This window comes from Pollicipes pollicipes, unplaced genomic scaffold (genome assembly GCF_011947565.3).
Source record: "Pollicipes pollicipes isolate AB1234 unplaced genomic scaffold, Ppol_2.1 Scaffold_6578;HRSCAF=7798_pilon_pilon_pilon, whole genome shotgun sequence".
Taxonomy (NCBI): Eukaryota; Metazoa; Arthropoda; class Thecostraca; order Pollicipedomorpha; family Pollicipedidae; genus Pollicipes; species Pollicipes pollicipes.
In genome coordinates this window covers 195455-217121 of record NW_023596901.1, presented here as the reverse complement: position 1 = coordinate 217121, position 21667 = coordinate 195455, and the positions used below count along the sequence as shown (strand labels likewise).

Genomic DNA, 21667 nt, shown 5'->3' with positions numbered 1-21667 from the left:
TCCTTGCCATCAGCTGGGTTCTGGCACCGAGCGGCCGAGGCCATGTCCTCGCTGCATGTCGCGGGGGACGTCTTCTGCGCCGCGTGGCCACGGGTCGAATCTCAGCTTGGTATTGGACCGCAACGGTCACGTCAGCGTGTGGCGGAGGCGGCGCATGCGCAGCCCGGAGTGGGGCGTGTTGCGGGGGCGGACTGGCGGCGGACTCGAGCCATCGACTCACGGCGCATTCGATGACATTTATTAAGAACGCGCCAGCTTGTGTTTACAGCCACTTGCCAGCAGCCGTGGTGTGCTGCCATTGATATACGAGTGCCAGTGCCGGCCGCTGCCGCTGGGTGTCGCTGCGAGCTCCGATCGCAGCAAGGCGGGCGGGATACACTCTGAGCGAGGGATCAGATGCCAGCACGCAGAAACGAAGCGTGCTGAGAATCACGTGCGTGATAAACGAACGCGAGGCGTGGTTTTGGTCGGGCTTCTTCAGAGTGGGATTGTTTCACACGTTTTCACGTTGGGTTTATAATGGATTTGACGCGTTTGATTTGTGTAAACGCAATAGTAATGATTGCGGCATGGGGCGTTGAACTGAGACCGTATTTCTCAGGTTCTGTTGGATGCATAGGCTTTTCAGTCCGCCGCGGAAAAGTAGCAAGCCTGCCGTCCAAGCCTTCGTCGCTTTTCGTGGCATCCGTTACCATAAACTATATGATTAAGCCTGTTCTTGCTCATGCATATTCACTCTTTATTATAAGTGCCCGCGAGAGTGCTTGTATCAGTTTAGTATTCCAAAACAGTCTCTTAGCTGGGCACACCCACGCGGTTTTCCTTTCAAAACAACTTAATCTTGGAGGTGACTTGCAATTTGCAGTTAGCGGACTTCACGTGCCTTCTAACGATACCAGGCTACCCGAAACTGATTTAAAGGGTCGTACAGCCCCAAATATGCCTCGTTGATGTACCTGCTGTTATTGCTTGTCTGAGCGCTGTAAGTTACTGCCATGAAACGCGTCATTCAGTTCGACGGGGCAACATAGCCGACGTTCGAACTGACTTGCAATACTAATAATTTCGTCGATAAAAGTCACTTGTGATTGCACGCCGCCTGGGAGAGGTCTCTCCATGGCTTGCCCAGCTCCTCAAGGCAACCAAGTCGATGCGCATCTGCACGCTGCCTAGGAGAGGTCCTTCCAAAGCTTGACAAGCTCCTCAAGACAGCCAAGTCGATGCGTATGGCTCTGGAGACCTCACTACCTGCTCGTCGTCCACTCATGTCTTGTGTTCGATTCGAGATATTGACCTTGTGTGACCTGGCTGTTCTGCTCGGTCAGCGTTCAGCGGAGCCGCCCGTACCGGCCCGCGAGGCGCTCTGGGGCCAGTCTGCGCCAACTGTAACTAGTCGAACACTGCCGTGGCCTCGGCCCCTTGTGCGAGTGCGGTGCGGTCAGGTCAGTGCCGGGTCATTAGCGCGGAAACGGTGCTGGAACGTCTGACCACCGAGGTCGGCGCCCCAGGGCGGAGCATGTCAGCGCTCCGTGGTCCAGGCCGAACACGTTCTCCGCTGCTCTGGACAGTGATCAGCCGTGTAGTGGTCAGCGGAGCACGGGAGGACAGCGGAGCACCGGAGGACTTCAGGTGACGCTGTTTCGTTAACGATGACGCCCGTTCAGAGGCGTCCGTTCTGATTGTGATCGCTGCGAATCTCTGAGAGGAAAAAAACGACAGCTGGCGATCGAAACGGAGCACCACACACGCGCAGCCGTCCACACTGAGGGGGATCGCTGTGCTGCTTTTTCACGCGCTTAATTTATCCGAATGCGCACTCTGCCATTTGCTCGGGCTTGTCGTTGAAAAACGCCACTGCGGCGCTGTGAGTGCTTCCGTCGTGAGTCAGCCAATCATCGGGGCCATAAACGTCACCGAGCGGGGAAACTTTTTGTCGGCAGCAGATGGATGAAAAGTGGCACGCACATGCGAGTGGTAATGCATTTCGCGATGGGATGTCAACTGCTACCCTCACGCCATATGTCGCAATACATTTTTTTTTACTCTCATGCTTGTGATCGTTCTATATAAACCAAGTTTTTCGCAGTACTCGAACTGAGACCATCGCGTCTCATCTCCTCTGTGTGGATCCTAAGCGATGTGTTTTTCCCGGCGGCTCCCTCCCGTTGACGGTCATCGGCCAGGACTGACCGGTCATGGACACCAATTAGCGCGGCCCCGACCCACGTGTCCCGTGGCGACACGTGGCGCTGGACGCGGCTGCCCGTGCCCGCGGGACGCCGCAGGGATGCGCGCGGCGGCGACTGCGCGCCATTACCGCAATGAGCAGGGGTCGCCCCCGGAGCCCGTCGCGCCTGAGCGGGCACCGCCCTCGGCACCGTGTGTGTGTTATTATTGGAGGTAGTGTAGTGTAGTGGTTGTTGGAGTTATTGGAGCTTTACGACGCACTCAAGTGCTGAGGCTCTATGGCGTCGCCTTCCTCTCTCACCCTGGCAGGAAGGGCGGGCACCGCGGGAATCGAACCCCGTACCTCTGGTTTCCCAGACGCGTTAACCACTACACTACCGGCACCCACCTCGTCACCGTCCCACCGTCCGCCGCGCCGCCTGTCGCCGGAGGTGGCGATCCGACGTCGGCTCGGGCCCGGCGGTGGGTCCGGGTGGGCGGTGGGCCCGGTCCTGGGGAGAAGTTGTAACCGGGACAGAGTATACCGACAGCCGGACTCGGCAGCTGCTGTTGGGTCCGGGGGAGGGTCGGCTGCGGGGCTCGGCAAGTGTCCGCTGACGACAGGCGGGACACAGGCGGGACACTGGCGGGACACTGGCGGGACACTGGCAGGACACTGGAGCTCGCTTAGCCGGCGCAATCTGGCCGACTGGGACGAATGAAAAGCGATGGCTCAGCTCCCTAAATGTATTAAACGGGTGATAAGATTCATGCATCGCCCGTTAATCACCTGCTGTTGAAAGCTAGGGGCTTGAGTGGCCTCTTTTGACGAGCGCGAAACTAGGAGATGACCGTTAAGCGCTCGTAATCGGTCGCTCACTGCGATGACAGGTTTATTTCGCTCAGCGTCAAATGTATGTACGATGGAATGTATTTAATCCTCCTGCCTTCTTCGCGTCACATCGGTTGATTTTTTTTAGAAACGAGGGAAAATTCGGGGGCTTGATAGCTTGGCACACTGCAACGGAAGTCAGCTGGAATTTGAGCTACAAGGTGTGTGTTTTCTGGTGGCACTTATTCCCATCAGGCGCTGAAGTCCAAGTGCGCACTCATGCACGCGTATTTTATGAACTGTGATCTGTCAAGTGTTGAAGTCGTCCGACTTATTAACTTGTTGTGTGTTCCTGTGGAGGCAAAACGTCTGGTGCAGTTGTGTGAAACGCGGCTTGTGACAGTTGACATTGTTGCTAGTGTGTCTTGTGGATCTGATGCATTCCTTTTGTTCCTTTCAGGGACCGAGTCATGCGTATTAACCTGAGTGACATCAGCCAAACGGATTGTCAGGTACGGCCCAAACCACTTCTCAGCACGAACACGGCTCGGGAACCGAATTCGGCTTGTCATCTGCCACAGGGTACACTCGGCCTGACCTCTGCCACGGGGTACACTCGGCCTGACCTCTGCCACAGGGTACACTCGGCCTGACCTCGGTACACTCGGCCTGACCTCGGTACACTCGGCCTGACCTCTGCCACAGGGTACACTCGGCCTGACCTCTGCCACAGGGTACACTCGGCCTGACCTCGGTACACTCGGCCTGACCTCTGCCACAGGGTACACTCGGCCTGACCTCTGCTACAGGGTACACTCGGCCTGACCTCTGCCACAGGGTACACTCGGCCTGACCTCTGCCACAGGGTACACTCGGTCTGACCTCTGCCACAGGGTACACTCGGCCTGATCTCTGCCACAGGGTACACTCGGCCTGACTTCTGCCACAGGGTACACTCGGCCTGGCACTCCACCACAGGGTACACTCGGCCTGACCTCTGCCACAGGGTACACTCGCCCTGACCTCTGCCACAGGGTACACTCGGCCTGATCTCTGCCACAGGGTACACTCGGCCTGATCTCTGCCACAGGGTACACTCGGCCTGACTTCTGCCACAGGGTACACTCGGCCTGGCCCTCCACCACAGGGTACACTCGGCCTGACCTCTGCCACAGGGTACACTCGGCCTGACCTCTGCCACAGGCTATACGACAGCTCATCATCAGCTTCCTGGACCGTGCTGACCATCCGTGGGTTGCGGTTAGAAACGCTCGAGCGTAATCTGTTTCCAAGTACGGCTGAGGTTCACACAGATACCCTTCGTCGTCAGGAGTGAGCGCAGGCAGACCATGGTCGCACTACTGATGACCCTGACATCGGTCTTTTAATCTTACATTAATTCGTCAAATTTTAGTAAGCGCACTCCCCGCTGTTTATCGCGAACAAGTCTCTGATGAACGTACCCGTGTCCCCATGTGTGTGCTCTCCTGTCTGTCCACTGGGGGTTTGTCTCTCTATCCGTCTGCTTGCCCGTGCGCCGTCTCAGGCGTCGTTTATCTGTGCCTGTGCTCCTTCGTGTCTGCCTGTCGCGGGTCGGCTACACCACATCGACGTCGGCGTTATTTTATGGCGCCCGCCTCAGCCACGCACGAACGAAACCCCCGTAAAAAAACGCGATGGCCATGGCAACCGCCGTGAAAACATCGTTACCGGCAATGCGACGGGTCTGATTGAATCGGCGTCCGGGCTTGCGTGCAGCACGAACCGCGACCGACGTCGATCGGGTAATCGGCCCGGGCAGGTCATCACGCACCCGCCGACCGACCGACCGACCTACCGACCGGCCGACCGGCCGACCGACGCCGACGGGCGACGGGCCGACGGACCGACGGACCGACCGACCGACCGACCGACCGACCGACCGACCGACCAGACCGACCGACCGACTGGCCGGCCGACCGGCCCGACCGACTCCTACGGGCGACGGGCCGACGGGCGACGGACCGACGGACCGACGGACCGACGGACCGACGGACCGACGGACCGACGGGTGACAGACTGGTGGACCGATGGGCTACGGAGCAACGGGCCGATGGACCGATGGGCCGATGGACCGCCGGACCGATGGGTGACGGACTGGTGGACCGAGGGCCACGGAGCGCTGGACCGATGGGCCGATGGACCGCCGGACCGATGGGTGACGGACTGGTGGGCCGATGGGCCGACGGAGCGATGGACCGACTGACTGGTGGACCGATGTGCCGACGGAGCGATGGACGGACGAACCGACGGGTGACGGACTGATGGGCCGATGGGCAGACGAACAGACGAGCATGCTAACAGCCGGACCGATGGGTGACGGACCGATGGACCGACGAACCAACGGGCCGATGGACCGACGGACCGATGGACCGATAGATCAATGGACCGATGGACCAATGGACCAACGGACCAATGGGCCAACGGACCAATGGGTTGATGGGCCGACGGACCGACGGACCGACGGACCGACGGACCGACGGACCGACGGACCGACGGACCGTCGGACCGACGGACCGATGGAGAGACCGACAGGTGGCGGCGTTGGATGCGGTGGTAACGGTCGGACCGGGGCTACGCCAGGACGGTGACTGCCTGTTCCGGTGCCGGTCCTCCCGGTCCTCGGTCCCGCAGCGGTCGGGACGGCTGCGTGCGCTACGCGCGTCCGTCAAAGGCACGGTGTGGAACTGGCCGTGTCAGGGAAGCATTGGTGATGTTGGGACAGCGCTCAGTCGAAGCCATGCTATGCCAGGTGTTTTGGAGAGCGGCGTTCATTTGCAGGGAATGTAGAGGGGGAGGGATACCGGGTTGGAATTCACTTCGCTTCAGAGCTTTGAGTCGAACAGAGTTGTGTTAATTTGCAGGGGTGTAGAGGGGGAGGCATACCGAGTTGGAATTCACTTCGCTTCAGAGCTTCGAGTTGAATTCCACTGTTGGGGATCCTGACGTCAAGCGTCCCGGTGCATGCCGTGGGAATTGCTGCCTTTGACATGCGGCTGCCATGCTGCGCGGCGGCGTGGAAGTTGAAAAGTACGGGCGCGGTCGATGGCTGAAAGCGGCCCTACATTATTTACGGCGCTGAACTTTGTCCGACTGCTTAGTGCAGCGGTGTGGATGGGCGCTGACTCGGCTGTCGCGATGTCGGACCGCGCCCGTCACATGGCATACATTTCTGCGGCCGACAGATGGCGTGTTATCGGTCCGCTCCGCCTGTTATGAGCGCGGGGAGCCCCGGTGACCTATAGCGTTGTCCTGCCTCGTCGCTGATCGATCACCACTAGGACTAATGGATACGTGGATCACGCGCGTGCCCTGGTGTTCGGTGCTGCGATATCCATTGTGCGTGTGCTGATCTGGACTGTGCTGGCTGGTTTCAGAGAAACTCTCTGCTGCTCGAATCCACCAATAGCAAAGAATGCACCTCCAAGGGGAAGAATCAGGTGAGTGAATGACTGCTGAATTGTTGGTTTCCATGGGGAGGGGAGGGGGTACCAGCTTATTCTCCGGTAGTTATCCACATTTTTCCCATGTCTTGAGTATCGGGTACCTTGCTTAATGTGTCAAAGATCGCTTACATTATTTGGAAGAACAAGTAACGTGCCAGAAACGCCATGTTCACGGTAGTTCATGAGGTCGATGCTGGCTGACAGCTGCTGGCTGGTGAGATAGTGGTGAACATAAGCTCAGGTTTTTAGTGTGTCCTTGACTGTGGCCAGGGCACTGATGTATTCTGTTGTTCCTCCCCATTTAGGCAATATTTAAAAAGACACCTGGTGCGGAGTGGGACGAGCGAGGTGATAACAGACGGAGACTCGCCAACTATCGCCATGCGCATGCTGCCAAACACTGAGGCAACGAAACCAGGCTGTTGGGCACCTGCATCAGTGGGTTTCATCAATGTTTTAGATAGAATCCCATTTATGATATTTAGCAGGCAGAGGCTCACTGATAAAGCGTTCGTGAGCAATTTTCAGAAATCACATTGCTTGGAGCTGAATGACCGGGAGTATGGCCAGGCTTGGGCATATATGACATTGGATCTGTCAGTCCCTGTCCGCGAAATCAACGCACTTGTAATGTTTTGCGGTCGTGATGACTGCCACCTAAGCGTTGCAAAAACTGCAAGCATGTACAGCGGATAGTGATGACAGTGAAGTACACCACACGCCGGTATGTGTAGTTTTGACGGCCCCATGTGTCGCCTTAGGGCACAGCTGTTTTCAGGACCGGTTTGGGTAGCATGGCACTGACCTCTTCCCGGCAAATTGTGGCGCGCGTACGGGTCGGCCGGCGCTTAGACCATCCAGTGGTCTGCAAGTGGGACATCCGCCTCCACCGTGCAGTCTGTTGTACATGTGGATCTGCTCTGGCTGCCGAGAGCTGACGTCGAGCCCCACAAGCGCCCAAAGCTTCCATGGTCCATGGGCCGCGCTCCGGAGCGCGTGCCTGGCCGCACACTTTGAGACGCACTTTTGCCAAGGGTCCCGTCCGTTCCACATTCGCGAAAATGCGCTGGTGTTCTATACCAGCGATGCCCGGTCGTGGAGGTTTGGGCCCAGTTTCGACCCGTGCTGGGCAACTTTTGAACGAGTGGATGATCGCACGCTTCGCATCTAAATGGAATCCGGTTTGTAATAAATTGTGATGTAAAAAATCACACATGGAAAAGTCAAATGGAAATCATAGAAATATATGACGGCAACTTTAAACGAATTGTGCCCATTGTTGCTTAAAGCTGCACGAAGTTGCTGTCGACGGTTGCAGAAATGCTGTCTTCCAGACAGCATGACGAGCTTGTCGAGCCGGGCGGGGCCGGTCTTTCTTTACTGTTCACGCAGTACACGCTCGTCCCGCGGTCTTGTTCGTAATAAGTTATGCCAGCGATAAATCACTGACCACCTGACAATCGTCAACCTTTGAGATGAAGGGTATTTCGCCGCTTAATGGAACCAGGCTGGTCAAAAATCATTATAAGAGCTGGATGTGCAGAAAGTTGTGACTTCCTGCTTGAATTCAAATAGATCTTGCATTTTTCCAGAAGTACTGGCTGTGCGCTACATCAGTTCAGCAAATTTGGCCCTCATAGAGGCCCAATGGGAGGCGGTAGTCCCCTGGTGAACTTCCATTATGGCAGTGTTTTAGTCCGTGGCATAACGACTGTCGACAACTCGCAGAGGCATCAATATTTTAGGTGCTCGTGATTCGTTGCATCGGATAATCTGCTGCTGGGGTTGGAAACTTTTCGCTAATTCTAGGAAAGCATTAGATTATAATGTTTTGTTTTGTTAGGCACGATTCCTTAAAGAAAGCGTCTAGACTTTCCTGCCGTAGTCAGTTGTTGCTATAATTATAATTCCTTGAAGAAAGCATCTAGACGTTCCTGTCACAGGCAGTTGCTACTATAATTATCATCGTCGTGCTTTTGCCATCATAATCTTAACTTTTGAACAATCAGCAGGGTGTCGCAGTTGACCCAATGCCTATATTTTTCCACCTGATTCGTTGACACCCGAAATGGCCGCTGCGGGTTTGCGGTCTAGGCGAGAAACAAAGTGAAGTCTAAAAACAGAACGGCAACGAAGGTTTCTTATCTGGCGAGCGTTGCCAGGTGCTTTGAACCTGGACCGTCGATGTGGCGCAGCTGTCTACAGCACGACTGAAGACCGGCATGTCGCGCGGACATATGGCGCAGGGCGCGGCACTGTGGGTTCGAGTCGAGCTGGCGCCAGATCTTTTGTGTAAAATAATGCAGGCAGTGTTACACCCCGCTCTCCGCCGGCTCGCTTGCTGTCGTTTTCTAAGCATAGTGTCTGACGTTGTTCGGAGATCCCGGCTGTCGGGAGAGCGCGTGTCCCAGCTGCTGCGTCGTCTCTGAAGCCTTCTGCTGTTCGAACCCCCCCCCCCCCCCCCTGACGTTTGGCCGCGTCAGGACGACGAGACTGTCCGGAAGATGGCGCTCCTTGGTTGGGGACGCCGCTGGGAGCGTATTTTACCCGGCATAATCTCGTCGTAATTGAAAATTCTCTGGCCGCACAAGGGAGAGCGCTGAGCCCATCTGGCGTGGCTTATCGTCGTATTTCTCCGGGGCATTTTGATCAAGAGGGCTTGGGCCCTGCCTCTGAAGATTTCTCCTGGTGCGGACATGACCGTTTGCGGCCTCAAACATGCGAGTTTTTGTTTTGTTTTTTGGTATTGATGGAACAAAATCGAAAATTGATCAGCTCCCTGAAATTTGCGTCAAAAACAGCCTGCGAAACACGTCATGGCCATCCATTGGTGGTGGTCCCGACACAGGCAGAGGTAGGGGAGACAGAAAAGCGGCTGGGGTACGAATGTACTCCATTGCGCCTGCTTTCAATGTGCAGGTCTCACCATTTGGCGTTTCCCTTCTGGGAACGTTAGGCGTGATCGTGTTGATCTCTGATAAAAGCGCGATCCCTTTAGTCCATTAGCGATCTCAGCCCGGGGCCTGGTGGTCCTCTTGTCTGGCTTCCTCGCGCTCAGCCACTGTCTGTCGGGTGTCGGCCGCCTCTGGTGATCCTGTGGCCTGGCTTCCTCACACTCGGCCACTGTTTATCGGCCCGCCCGCCTCCCTACTGTCAGTCAGGTCGGCCGCCCGCCTCCCTGCTCGGGGCCTGGTGATCCTCTGGCCTGGCCCCCTCACGCTCAGCCACTGTCTGTGGGGCCGGCCGCCTCCCTGGTGACCCTCTGGCCGGGCCCCCTCACGCTCAGCCACTGTCTGTGGGGCCGCCCGCCTCCCTGGTGATCCTCTGGCCTGGCCCCCTCACGCTCAGCCACTGTCTGTCGGGCCGCCCGCCTCCCTGGTGATCCTCTGGCCGGGCCCGCTCATGCTCAGCCACTGTCTGTCGGGCCGCCCGCTCCGCTGTAGGGCGTCGGCGACGGCTTGGACTCAGCTCCTCACCTCGACACCAAGCGGGGCTGCCGGCCGGAATGAGTGCGGCCTGCGGAAGAGCGTGTCAAGAGGAAGTACTGTGTAGGTCGGGCACCGGGTCTCATTAGCCGACCACTCCAGCCCCAGGCTAAAGTTGCGGTCGTCACACCGCAACTGGTGCCTGGGTCAGTAGCGAGGCCCCTGGTGCTGTTTCACCGAAGAGAACAATGATTTCCGAAAGGGAACGTCGTTCTGTCTGTCTGTTAGCGCAAATTATTGTTGCGCAATATGAATGCCCCGAGGCCTCATGTGCTCCATCGTCCTCCATAAAGATTCGCTGTGTGTGGATAAATAGTGGTGTTTGTGGATAAATAGCCACCGGATGTCTGGTGGATCTTCGCATGCCCACGTCGGGGTCTGCCTACTGGGCTGGAAGTCGTGCTCCTGTACTGATTGAAGGAGGGCTGTATGCGCTGTGGCCCTGCGTGGTCTCTGCCCCCGCGGACCGGATGGGCTGCGACCCTCACTGTCCCCGTCAGTGAAGACGGGATAGGCCGCCAGAGTGCCGTCTGCGGGAATTCCGTCACATCTCCGCCGCTCACCCCGATGTGTGAGCCTTTTATTGGTTCGCGAGATAGCATCGAGCGGCCAGATTTGCTGAAAGGCTCAGACGATGCTTAGCCTTTATGTTCGCCTCCGTCAGGGCCTATCCCGCGTGGCGCGGTGCGGAATTCCGGCGCGTAAATGACAGAAGGGTTTGCTTCAGAATATAGGGATACATAGAGAGACCAGTGCGTAGAGTTTGGGAAAATGCATGCACATTTTCAACCCGGTAAATCGTGCTGGTATACGGTGCAACTTTTGCTGGATTATCATCTCTTTTGTACCCGTCTCGTGGAAGAGCGTCCGACCATGGCCGCCGAGTGCTGGACGTCAGGCCGTATTTCGAAGGCGACCGCCCCTGCCGGTCACCGCAGCCGGGCCGTCACGCCGTGTTTCGGTGGCCGGCCCTGCTCCTTTGTCTGCCGCCGTGCAGGGGGCTGATCCCCAGACACGCAGGGACTATGACCCGTAATGACCCAGTTGCATGTCGCTTGAAAAATGAGTGTGGATTTTCCCCGGCTGTTGGTGTAAAGGAGCAAATTGCGACGCCAACTTATATTTAAGTCATATGCATCAAGATAATTAATAGCAGGGTCTGTTGTAGCATTCACTTTTCTACAAATGATTTCCCGCCCAGACTCTTAATGTGTCGTGCGCCGTTTGAACGGGCGCGTATGCGGCACGTTTCTGAAATTCGGCTGCAATACGGGTCTTGAGCTGTCTGCGGCGGCCAGTTGTGTCTTAGGGCACTAGTGTTTGATGAGTGAACGGGCGCGCTGACCGGTGGCTGATACAAACAGCGGCGATCAGTTACGTGTCACATACCACTTCTTACTGCTACGTGACGCGGATGCGACGGTAGCGCGCCATCTCAGGAACCCCGTCGACGGAGTGGGCCGCGAAAGGAAACCGTCGTGGCCGCCGGTGCTGCTCCCGTCCCGGCGAACGGTGCGGGCTGATTCCTCTTTGTCTTTCCGTCACGTCGTCCGACGCCGCGTCCCGGTCATCCGTCAGCTCGAGCTGAGAGCGATCATTAGGCCTTCGCCCGAACGGCCGTGCTAATCACCCTCGCGTGCAGGCATGACTCACTCTTGGCTACGTTGCGCAAAGGCCGGAGCACTTATCACCTCTCCGTCCTTTCAGCCGGCACCATCTCCGGCTCGTTCAAACCTGAAGCGTCCCTCACTCGGTGCTCAAAAGGAAAGCCCTCAGCGCCTCCCCATTCGGCTGGGGCACTCGTCGCAGGAGTCGGCGTCTCGACACCCCCCTCGCTCCGCGCCCAAAGACAAATTATATTTACTTTGTTCCGACGCGGAAGGCGCCATGCCGGCTAAAAACCGGAGACTCGCAGTTTTCTAGCAGGCGGTAGTATGCGGCACACATACCTTGCATCGCCACCCAACCAGGCGCGTCGGTCGCCCTTGAAGCCGACTTCGGGACCAGCAGGTGCCGCGCCATTCAGAAGTGGCGCACGAGCCGGCGGCGGCGTGTGCCGGGACCAGCCCTCTCGGCGCGCGTCCGTTCTGAATGTAAAGCTTGCATGTCGCGGCGCGGTCAACCTTGGCCTAAGTGCATGAGAAATGCCTGCGATAAATAACGGAGCCCGCCGGCCCGGCGTACCGCTGTCGGAGTATATCCTGCCGGTGGACCCGCCCACCCCCAGACGGCTGGCTCGGCCTGGCCCGGAGCGGCTCAGCGCGCAGCTCGCAGGGAGCTGGCCGCTGCTGATTGGCTAGCGGCTACCGGTGTTCCCCCGGAGGTGGTTTAGACCGGTTGAGCTGATTACGGGCTCGTGCTGCAAGACCTGTGCTGATTTCGAGCGACGCGAAGCGGTGAAAGGCTCATGCCGCTTCCTGGGCGTCTGTGCGCTGCGCATGGAATGTCCACTGTGTGCCAAGCGGGTTCCAGGGCTCGGAATAACTCAGCTGCACTCCCTGTTGGTTCAGTTGCCCCCTCGTCCCCATTCGCCGCCTGCAGCTTGTGTGAACCGAAAGTTTCCTCACGCATGTCTGCGCATAAGTACGTGGTTGAGCGCTCGCTGCAGCACTGAGTTACCCAACTCCTCAAATTAGCTCATCATCTGCTCACCGTTGGCGAGGCCGATCTCATTGTGGTCTCTCGAGAGCGAGGCGTGCATGTTCGGTAATGAGCATGACTCGCAACGGTCTGGCGCTAATTCACGTCCGAGTGTGCCGACTGCCGGGGAGAAGCCCATTGAGCGGGAGGGAGCAGAGCACTGGTCCGGGCCGTGATGACACCGGAACGTCTCGCGGGTGTGTTCCAAGCTTTCATCCCGGGTCCTTGGTTCCCATGTCCTCGTTTACATATCGTTAATTGCATTGCCTTGCGATGTGGCGTCTCAGCCCCGTGCCTTGTTTGTTAAGAGGGTGTCTGGACGTGATTTTGCGATGCAGACTGGGGGTTTGAAATGTGCCGCAAACGCTATGCAATTACCGAGTCGTTCAAGCAAGGTTTACGGTATGATGCTTTCGTAAAACCAATGTTTATGGTCATGCAGGTTTGAATACGTTTGTGCTTAAGCGCCAAGGTTTATAAACGTTTTTAGCCTGAGGTATAAAGCATGCGTGCAGAGGGCTAGAATAATTTAGATAGGAACAGTCATTGGTGAGCGTTCAAACAGGGCTCCCTAACAAAAAATCAAAAAGGTTTTTACCTGATCTTCTTAACAGGATTATTGGTTGCTGTATATTGCTTTAATGCTGCGGGGTCAACCGAAAATTTGATGATTTAATCACTACGAAAATGCTCGCTACCCAAGCCATTCAAACTAAGCTGCATCCGAAGCTGTGTAATTCGGCAGGTCGGCAGTCTGCGCTGCCGAGGCAGATCCGTACCGCGCCGCGGGCGGCGCTCATTCGCCCAAAACAGGCTCCAGCAGCGGTCCGTGAGCACGCGCGTTGCCAGCTGGGACGTAAGCGGGCCGGCGCGCCCCGGCTGCCGACATCCGTCTGGTGTCCGTCACTCGGGTGCCGGCGCAAGCCTTCTCGAGGGGTGTGACGTGCCACCGTTGGTGACTTACACGGCACGCTCCCTGGACGTCTGTGAGTCGTGGCTCCATCGCCCCTGTCACGCAGAGTTGCCAGCAGACGGCGGACGGGAATTGGTGGAAATGCTAGGTACACACGTCCACGTGGGATGGGGCTCATCCGTAACGCGGGACGGACAACGGGCATGGGCTTTTGTTATCATCAAGAAGAGAGTGGTGTTGCCGGTGGGGCTGATGGGGCGCCAAATGTTGTTCGTACATCGTCGGGGTTTGTTTTCTGGTTGAAGGCGTGCCCAAGATGAATTATGTGGGTCTGGGAGTCTGCTATTCCTGTAGCGTGTTTTTCATCTGCTCTTGGAACCGCTCGGATGTTTGTTTTGATGCTGTCGTGCGGATTTGATGTTTTCATTCCAAATGTGCCGCTTGTGCGATGACGTGTTCGCGTCACGCTTGACAGCACATGAACTGTCCTCCGTAAGACTCGACGTTTGCATATGCCGTTAGGTTCGGCATTGTCGTGCGTTAGCGGACCGAGGTGTGTCTCTGCAGCGCCAATTCCGGCTCTGTGTACAGCGCAGACAGACTCTGTACCTATTTTCATGGTTTCGATACGTTGTACCTCGTGTACTATGACAAACTCTGGCAGTTCTGATTAAATGCAGCGTGGTATGGCCGCTTTCGTCACTCTGTAGAAGCATCACTGAACTGGCCGCGTATCACTGTGCCAAACAAACAGTTTAATCAAAGCATGCTTTGGCCACGGATTATTTCCCCCGCAAACAAGACATCAAACAGGCTTGTGCTGTTTGTAATGCCATGCTGCCGGTTGCCTGTGATGCATGCTGACATGCACGCTGTCTGCGTTGTTGGCCGGCCGTAACGACTCATCGAGCCGGTGCAGTTGGACGCTTGCTGTCGCGTTCAAACGCACCGATCGGCGGCGCGGCAGCGTTTGTCGGCTGCCGGCGGCGCCGTCGTCTCGGCCGCCGCTGTTGCCGCGGGGCTGTGGCGTCACCAGGCGCTGACCTGACGGTGCGGCCCGTGTTCCCAGCACTACGACTGCCGCAACCACGTGCGTGTCATCCAGCCAATGGCCGACGGCGGCCGGCTGTACGTCTGCGGCACCAACGCCCACAGCCCCAAGGACCTGGTCATCTACGTGAGTACGGCGGCGGCGGCGGGATGGGATGCGGGGGCGGGGTGTGGGACCGAGCGTGCGGTGTGCGACGCGTGGTGAGGACTTTCCTTCTGTGACACCTAGGCGAAGGCAGACTTACTGTGACACCTGGATAATGACTGTCATCGTGACATCTGTGCGGGGAGCGACCTTCCCGTGATCTGGGGATGAGGACAGTCCTCTGACGCTGTGACGAGGACGGTCCTGTGCAAGGCGTTCTGTCGGCGTTGCTAGGCCCACAGCGTTCATTTTTTCTCGGTGTTTGGGCGCGAGGGCCCGTAATAACCCCTTGACAACTGTGTCGTTTGCGAGCCCGTAATTAGACCGCCCCCGTAAGCCGCCCGCACGAAGTGAAATACCACGGCCATACGTCACGAGACCCTTTACGTAATTTTGAACACACAGCCAAGATGGTAGTTTATAGGCCACATATATCAGAGAATGTCTCCTGTTTCAAGAAGTTGTCAGTGAACACATGTTTTGCAGACGTCCGCCGAAAGATACGGAGCAGAATGACTTTACTATGTGATTGCACAATGACATGCCCTTTCCATAAAGTCGACTGCGCTTTTGGGAACGCTGCTGGTAATCAGAAACCGCGGATGATTCAAAGTCAGAAATACTTTTGCCGGCAGACGCTTTGCATGTGGCTGCGTCAAAATACGCGCATATGATATGAAGATCCAGAGATCCTCAGGGATCCTCAGAGATCCATAGTATTTCGAGTCATAAGACCATGAAGACAGCTCCATGTCTGAATTGGAATGCGCCTTGTGGAGGAGATATAGATCGCGTAACCAGCGTTAGATGTGCGAAATGTGCGTGTTAAATACCACGCGTTAATTGTCTATCACGCGACTTTTCACTGCGGCGAGGCTATCTACCTGCGCATGTGTGATAACTATTTTCACTGAGCTTGCGCCTATCATAAACTTCTGGTGAATCGTAAGCTTGCCCCTACCGGGTCATCTAAAGCATGAGCGAACTCCCCAGTTAAAGTCTGTCTTCGTAGCTTGGCCCCTTGCACGCACGCTAGGTAAAGTGAATGCACTTTTCCTGCCGACCCTGCCATGTCTGAGGTCGATGTAAATTTATTTGCCGTATCTTACCGTCGAATAGTCTGGCTCATTCCATGCGACCCGCTTTACGCCAGCTCTGCCGCGCGTTGGCCGCAGTTATTGACTGGGCGCTTTCCTGCCTGTCTCGGACGGTTGCTGCCCCCCCCCCCCCCCCCGTCGCGGATAATCCAGTCCGCGCACCTGGGGTGCCGCTGCGTGGCCGTTATTGCTCAGCACGTCCGGAGCCGCGCGGCGGATGACGGCGGCCAGCGTCTCCCGAGCGGTCGGCCGCCCCGGCCCCAGCGACTAATGGCGGCGCCGTGCTTAATCACGGCCGCGCACTGTCAGCGGGGCTCTCAACGGCGGCCTGTCGCGGGGCAAACAAAGGGAGAAGGGCTTAAAGGGGAGCGGGGTGTGGGAGTTTATGGGTGGCAGGGGAGTCATCCGGACGGGGCGCCTCCCCGCGCCGGGGCTGTGGGGATGCTGCTGCGCGAGAGGAAGTCGCTCGGGCTGTCCCCGCGCTAGAGCCGTGGGGAGGCTGCTCCGCGAGAGGAACTCGTTCTGTCTGTCCCCGCGCTAGAGCCGTGGGGATGCTGCGCCTCGAGAGGGGGTCGTCCGGGTGGGGCGCCTCCCGGTGCTGGAGCCGTGAGGATGCTGCGCCTCGAGAGGGCGTCGTCCGGGCGAGAGGGCGTCGTCCCCGCGCTGGGGCCATGGGGATGCTGCTCTGCGAGAGAGAGTCCTTGGTGCTCGGATGCAGAAGCGGCCGCTGCTGCTATTCGACTAGCGACGGCGCAGCGTGCCGCCTGCCGCCGCGTTAATGAAGCAGCGCCTTTTTCACCGATGGCAGACTGCTCAGCGAGCCCCCAGCAACAAAGAGAACAGTTTATGGCGAGCCGTAAGCTTGAAAGATGGACGACGCCTCGCTAGACTAAAGGACGCGTGGACGTCGGGACCACCACAATGGGTGTTGTTGTGCTGCCTGCAGCCCGGCTCGCAATTTGCAATAGATTGACGGAGCAATATGGTGTCCCACCGGGTGTGAAATGAGTTTGTGCGCTAACCATTATCGGATGACACAACAGACTGCCGGCATGCCAAACAGTGCTAAAGTGTGCCGTCAGCCGCCTTGCGCCTGCATATTTGAAGCAATCACAGGGCTGTGGGGGGGGGGGGGGGGACGGAAGCAATAGCCGTGTTCAGACCCGGCGGCCTGCCCGCCGGAGCGCACAGCGGTCGACTCAGCACTTCTTGGGAGTGCGAAGACGGCTGGCGATCGAGCCGCGAGACAAAGCGGGAATCATTGGGTCGGACGACGGCTGGCTGTACATCAGCCCGACAGCCAGCCGTCGGGTGACGTCACTGGACAACTGACTGATGCACACGGTTACAGCCGCGATGGCTGTCACATATGGGTACCGATGTGTATCAGCGCCCTAGTGCGGGGTGGCTGCGTTGCCGCCAGCTGAGGCTCCGCGGCGGAGCACGGCGAGCCGCTCATCGGTCGGCAACTTCCCATATGGGTGCTGCGCTACCAGGGCTGATATGCTAACTTCTCAGTCTCCCGCAAGGCCGCTCGAGATGGCATGGTTTTCGGGCCAGTTTGATTTCGAACCAACCTACACAGGCCCGGTGGGATTCGCTCCAACTGCGACACAATTTCCAGTTATAGAGCAGATTCGCTGCGCTGGTTTGTTTGATTGTTTTTTACTGCTATCTTGTTGACTTTCTGATCCGCTTTATGCTTTTACGCACAGTTCATGTTTTAGCTGATGCTGATATGTCGGCTCAATTTATCATTGATGGAATAATTGTTCGGGCTATCTCCCTCGTCTGGTGTGTTAGTGTGCGCACGAAGGCTCGGCCAGTTAACTCTCCAGCCGTCGTCAAGAGCTATGAAGACCTTGAAGGACTGAACGATGCCCTGTTCCTGATGTTCCTTCTAAGGACTCCATAACACTTGACGACGGCTGGAGAGTTAACTGGCTGAAACGTTGCGTGCATGCTAACATACCAGACGGGGACGATAGCGCGAACAATTATTTCATCCTTGATACTAATGCATCGTCTCAATTCTTCCATAAAGCTTGGCGTAATGTATGGAGCCATGGTCGTTTCTGCCTTTATCGATGAATATGTCATGGCTTGAAAAATGGCCTAAGTAGCCCACGCGCTCCGTAATATCAATCCGTCTTACCTTATGAGCTCAATTGAAACACGTTATTTATCATCGCACAACATATCATCCACCGCAATCAGTGTACCTTCGTGGTGCTCATGGATATACCGAACAGAATGCAGAGGCTTCCTAAACATGCTGCGCTCATTTACGTGCTACGCTACGCCTCGACTCACAAAATCACGAGCACGCAAACCATTACATAAAAATTCGTCACAAACGTGCTCCTAGTCCAACCTAGCTGCGGGGGGAGGGGGGGGGGGGCACGCTCTGCAACAGACCGAGAATACCGGCAATGTATGGCTGTGTAAGCCTGTCGTTCGCTATGGAACCAGTGGACTCCGCCCTTCGCCTCTGTGTCGTGGATGACCCTGGCATACCCCGAGGCGTGAGACGGGATGCCAGCAGGTCCTCTGGGACGCGTCTCGGCGGTAACACACGATGCCTGCGGCCGTGCAAGGCTGTCACGCTCGAAAGCCAGCGCGGCTGCGGGACGCGATCTCCGCACTGGCCCATGACTGGGTTTCGCGTCTCCAAACAGATGCTCTCGGGCGGTGCATTTGCTCGGTGGGCGCTCCTGCCATCTGATGTGTGCCACATGTGGCGTGCATTCGATATGCTGCGCTGTCGTATCGCTGTCCCATGCATGCATGCACAGCTCGCCCTGCTAGCCGAGCCGCTCGGTCGTCGGCCCCGCCGGTGCCCTGTCAGCGAGCTGTCGAGCGCGGTGTCGTGAGGCGAACTCGACGATCGAGCCGACCGCGTCGCCGCCGGCTGGCAGACCCACTCGGCTCGATCCCCCGCCCCACCTCGGCGGCGGCGCCGCTGTTGTGCGCGCTCTGCCTGATGTCGGACTGCCCGCTGTCGGACTGCCCGCTGTCAAACCGCCCGCTGTCAGACTGCTTGCTATCGGACTACCCGCTGTCGGACTGCCTGCTGTCAAACTGCCTGCTGTCGGACTGCCTGCTGTCGGACTGCCTGCTGTCGGACTGCCCCCTACCAAACTGCCCGTTGTTTGACTGCCCGCTGTCAGACTGCCCGCTGTCGGCATGCCCTTTGTCAGACTGCCCGCTGTCGGACTGCCTGCTGTCGGACTGCCCGCTGTCGGCCTGCCCTCTGTCAGACTGCCCGCTATCGGACTGCCTGCTGTCGGACTGCCCCCTGTCAGACTGCCTGCTGTCGGACTACCCCCTGTCAGACTGCCTGCTGTCGGACTGCCTGCTGTCGGCCTGCCCCCTGTGAGACTGCCTGCTGTCGGACTGCCTGCTGTTGAGCCGCCCGTGGTCGGACTGCCCGTTCGCCACCCCTGCTGTCGCCGCCGCTGCCGCCGGCGCTGTCGTTAGGGGACGCTGCCGTCGCCGCCGTCGTGTGACCAGCGCTCCGCCCCGTCCCCAGGCGAACCTGACCAAGCTGCCGCGCACCGAGTTTGTGCCCGGTATCGGCAACGGCATCGCCAAGTGTCCGTTCGACCCGGACGACAACTCGACGGCCGTCTGGGTGGAGCACGGCAACCCGGGCGGCCTGGCCGGCCTCTACTCGGGCACCGTGGCCGAGTTCACCAAGGCCGACAACGTCATCTTCCGCACCGATCTCTACGACTTGGCCACCAAGCGGCGCGAGTTCATGTTCAAGCGCACCATCAAGTACGACAGCAAGTGGCTCGACAGTGAGTAGCGACGCGGGCGGAGCGGGAGTCCGTGGTGTCTTCCGCTCGTCCCGCGGCTCCCCTGACCCGAAGCGGGCCGTCCGCGGGCGCCGCGGGAGGAGCGGGGCCCGCGGCTTCCCCCGCACGTCCCGCGGCTCCCCTGACCCGAAGCGGGCCGTCCGCGGGCGGCGCGGGAGGAGCGGGGCCCGCGGCTTCCCCCGCACGTCCCGCGGCTTCCCAGAGCCGAACCCGGCCGTCCGCGGGCGGCGCGGGAGGAGCGGGGCCCGCGGCTTCCTCCGCACGTCCCGCGGCTTCCCAGAGCCGAACCCGGCCGTCCGCGGGCGGCACGCCCGGCCAGCTCGTCAGGCAGCCCAGCGGAGTTCTCCGCGTGGGTCGCGCCGGTCCCGGCTGCGGTCCGGGCCCAGTGGAGACCCCCGCGTGGGTCGGGCTGGTCCCGTCCGCGCTCTGGGCCCAGTGGAGCCTCCGCGTGGGTCGGGCCGGTCCCGGCTGCGGTCCGGGCCCAGCAGAGGTCCCACATGGATCCGGTGGTCCCCGCCGCGGTCGCCTCTGTGGTCGGTGTGGGCGGCGGCGTTCCAAGCTATCAGACCCGGTGCTGAGATGTAGTGGCGGTGGGCGACGAGGGACGGAGGGCGACCCCTGCTCAGACGGGCACGCAGGGTGATACCGCCCGTTTCAGTGCTTGTGCGAGTTTTACGTACACACATCTGACATCCCAGAACTGGTATAAGACAAGTTACGATATGCTTACGGTGTGCGCAGTAAAACACAACAGTCAGTTATTTTTTAACACGCAATTTTTTCTGACATTCTTACGTGATATCAGTACGGTAGGTTCTTTTTTGTGTCATGCATCAGTCCGAAAATTGGCTACTCCCAGAAGAAAACAACGACGGCTGGATGACATGATTTTCTATTCCAGAGCCCAACTTCGTGGCCTCGTATGACATCGGCGAGTACGTGTACTTCTTCTTCCGGGAAACAGCACTGGAATATATTAATTGCGGAAAAGCAATCTATTCTAGGTAAGTGAAAACCACAGCATAGACGCATCTCGTTTAGTGCTATTGTCATTTCCAGAGCTAGGCGTTCCTATCATATGGAAGGTCCTTGCTCATGTTATGTCATAAGCACTTCTGTCGGACGCATGAAGCGTATCCTATCCTTCAAATGGTCCCTGCTGTATTTTCGATCGTAGTACAAGTCTCGGAGTTTTCTAACTTTGGGAAGGCTGGAATGCTATATTTATCTGATGAGCTATCGAGCTTTTTGCAACAAGATGGGTATGAATTCGTGATCGGGCTTCCATTTGGTGCCATTTGTAGCTTAAGATTTTTTGATGGATGTTCATCGTTCTTTACGATGCATACAACGGCTTTCATATTGTGCCCTTAAGTTTTTACGTCAGTTGTAGCGAAAACGAAACACATGCGGCAATTAGTCTCGAACCGACTACCTTGCGTTCAGAAGATGTGCGTTCCACCACTGTTTCGCACGGTTCCCTACTAGGAGATTTGCATCATGGGTTTCTCCTAAAGAGCAACGACCAAGACGATGTTCATGTTCTAACAGTGCGCTTAAGCACCATTATTCGTTTCCAAATAGCAGGATATTTCGAATGAGTTAATTTTCTGCCAGTTAAACTAGGGCATGATGGAACCTTAAAATGCACGTTCAGGCGCATTTTTGTCATGTCTAGATTATGAATATTTGCGTGTTCGTTCAGATTAGCGCACAAACGGCCGAGCGGCTGATGGGGCATGGCTGATTATTGTCCCCATCAGGTGGTCGACAGCTATATTCATGCTATTGGCGAGCCCTTCGAGTCAGGCCAAAGTTTGCGAATGAATCGCATTGGTTTCATGATATCAGCCACGGAATGGACATCTGGAAATGAAAGCCCGTTCCAGCGAATGAAAGTTGGAAAGTAAATGTGCGTTTCCGACGTTGGTGGGCACAGCCATCACTTCCCTGTCGAAGTTGTCTCTTCTTTCAGTGTGCAGTAGGTGCTTCGATGCCCTAGTTCTGTGCCGATGCTGTGACCCGTGGCAGAG

The 21667-nt window shown here is 57.5% G+C and overlaps 1 protein-coding gene across 1 annotated transcript in view; it reads left to right on the top strand.

Annotated features, from left to right (window-relative positions):
• LOC119106996 (semaphorin-2A) overlaps window positions 1–21667 on the top strand; it is a gene marked incomplete at its 5' end in the record, with an annotated part of 123151 nt that overhangs the window by 89285 nt on the left and 12199 nt on the right. Inside the window, 4 exon segments of the mRNA XM_037230341.1 lie at window positions 6418–6477; window positions 14591–14698; window positions 19346–19616; window positions 20536–20638. Of these exon segments, the coding sequence (XP_037086236.1) occupies window positions 6418–6477; window positions 14591–14698; window positions 19346–19616; window positions 20536–20638 (542 nt within the window).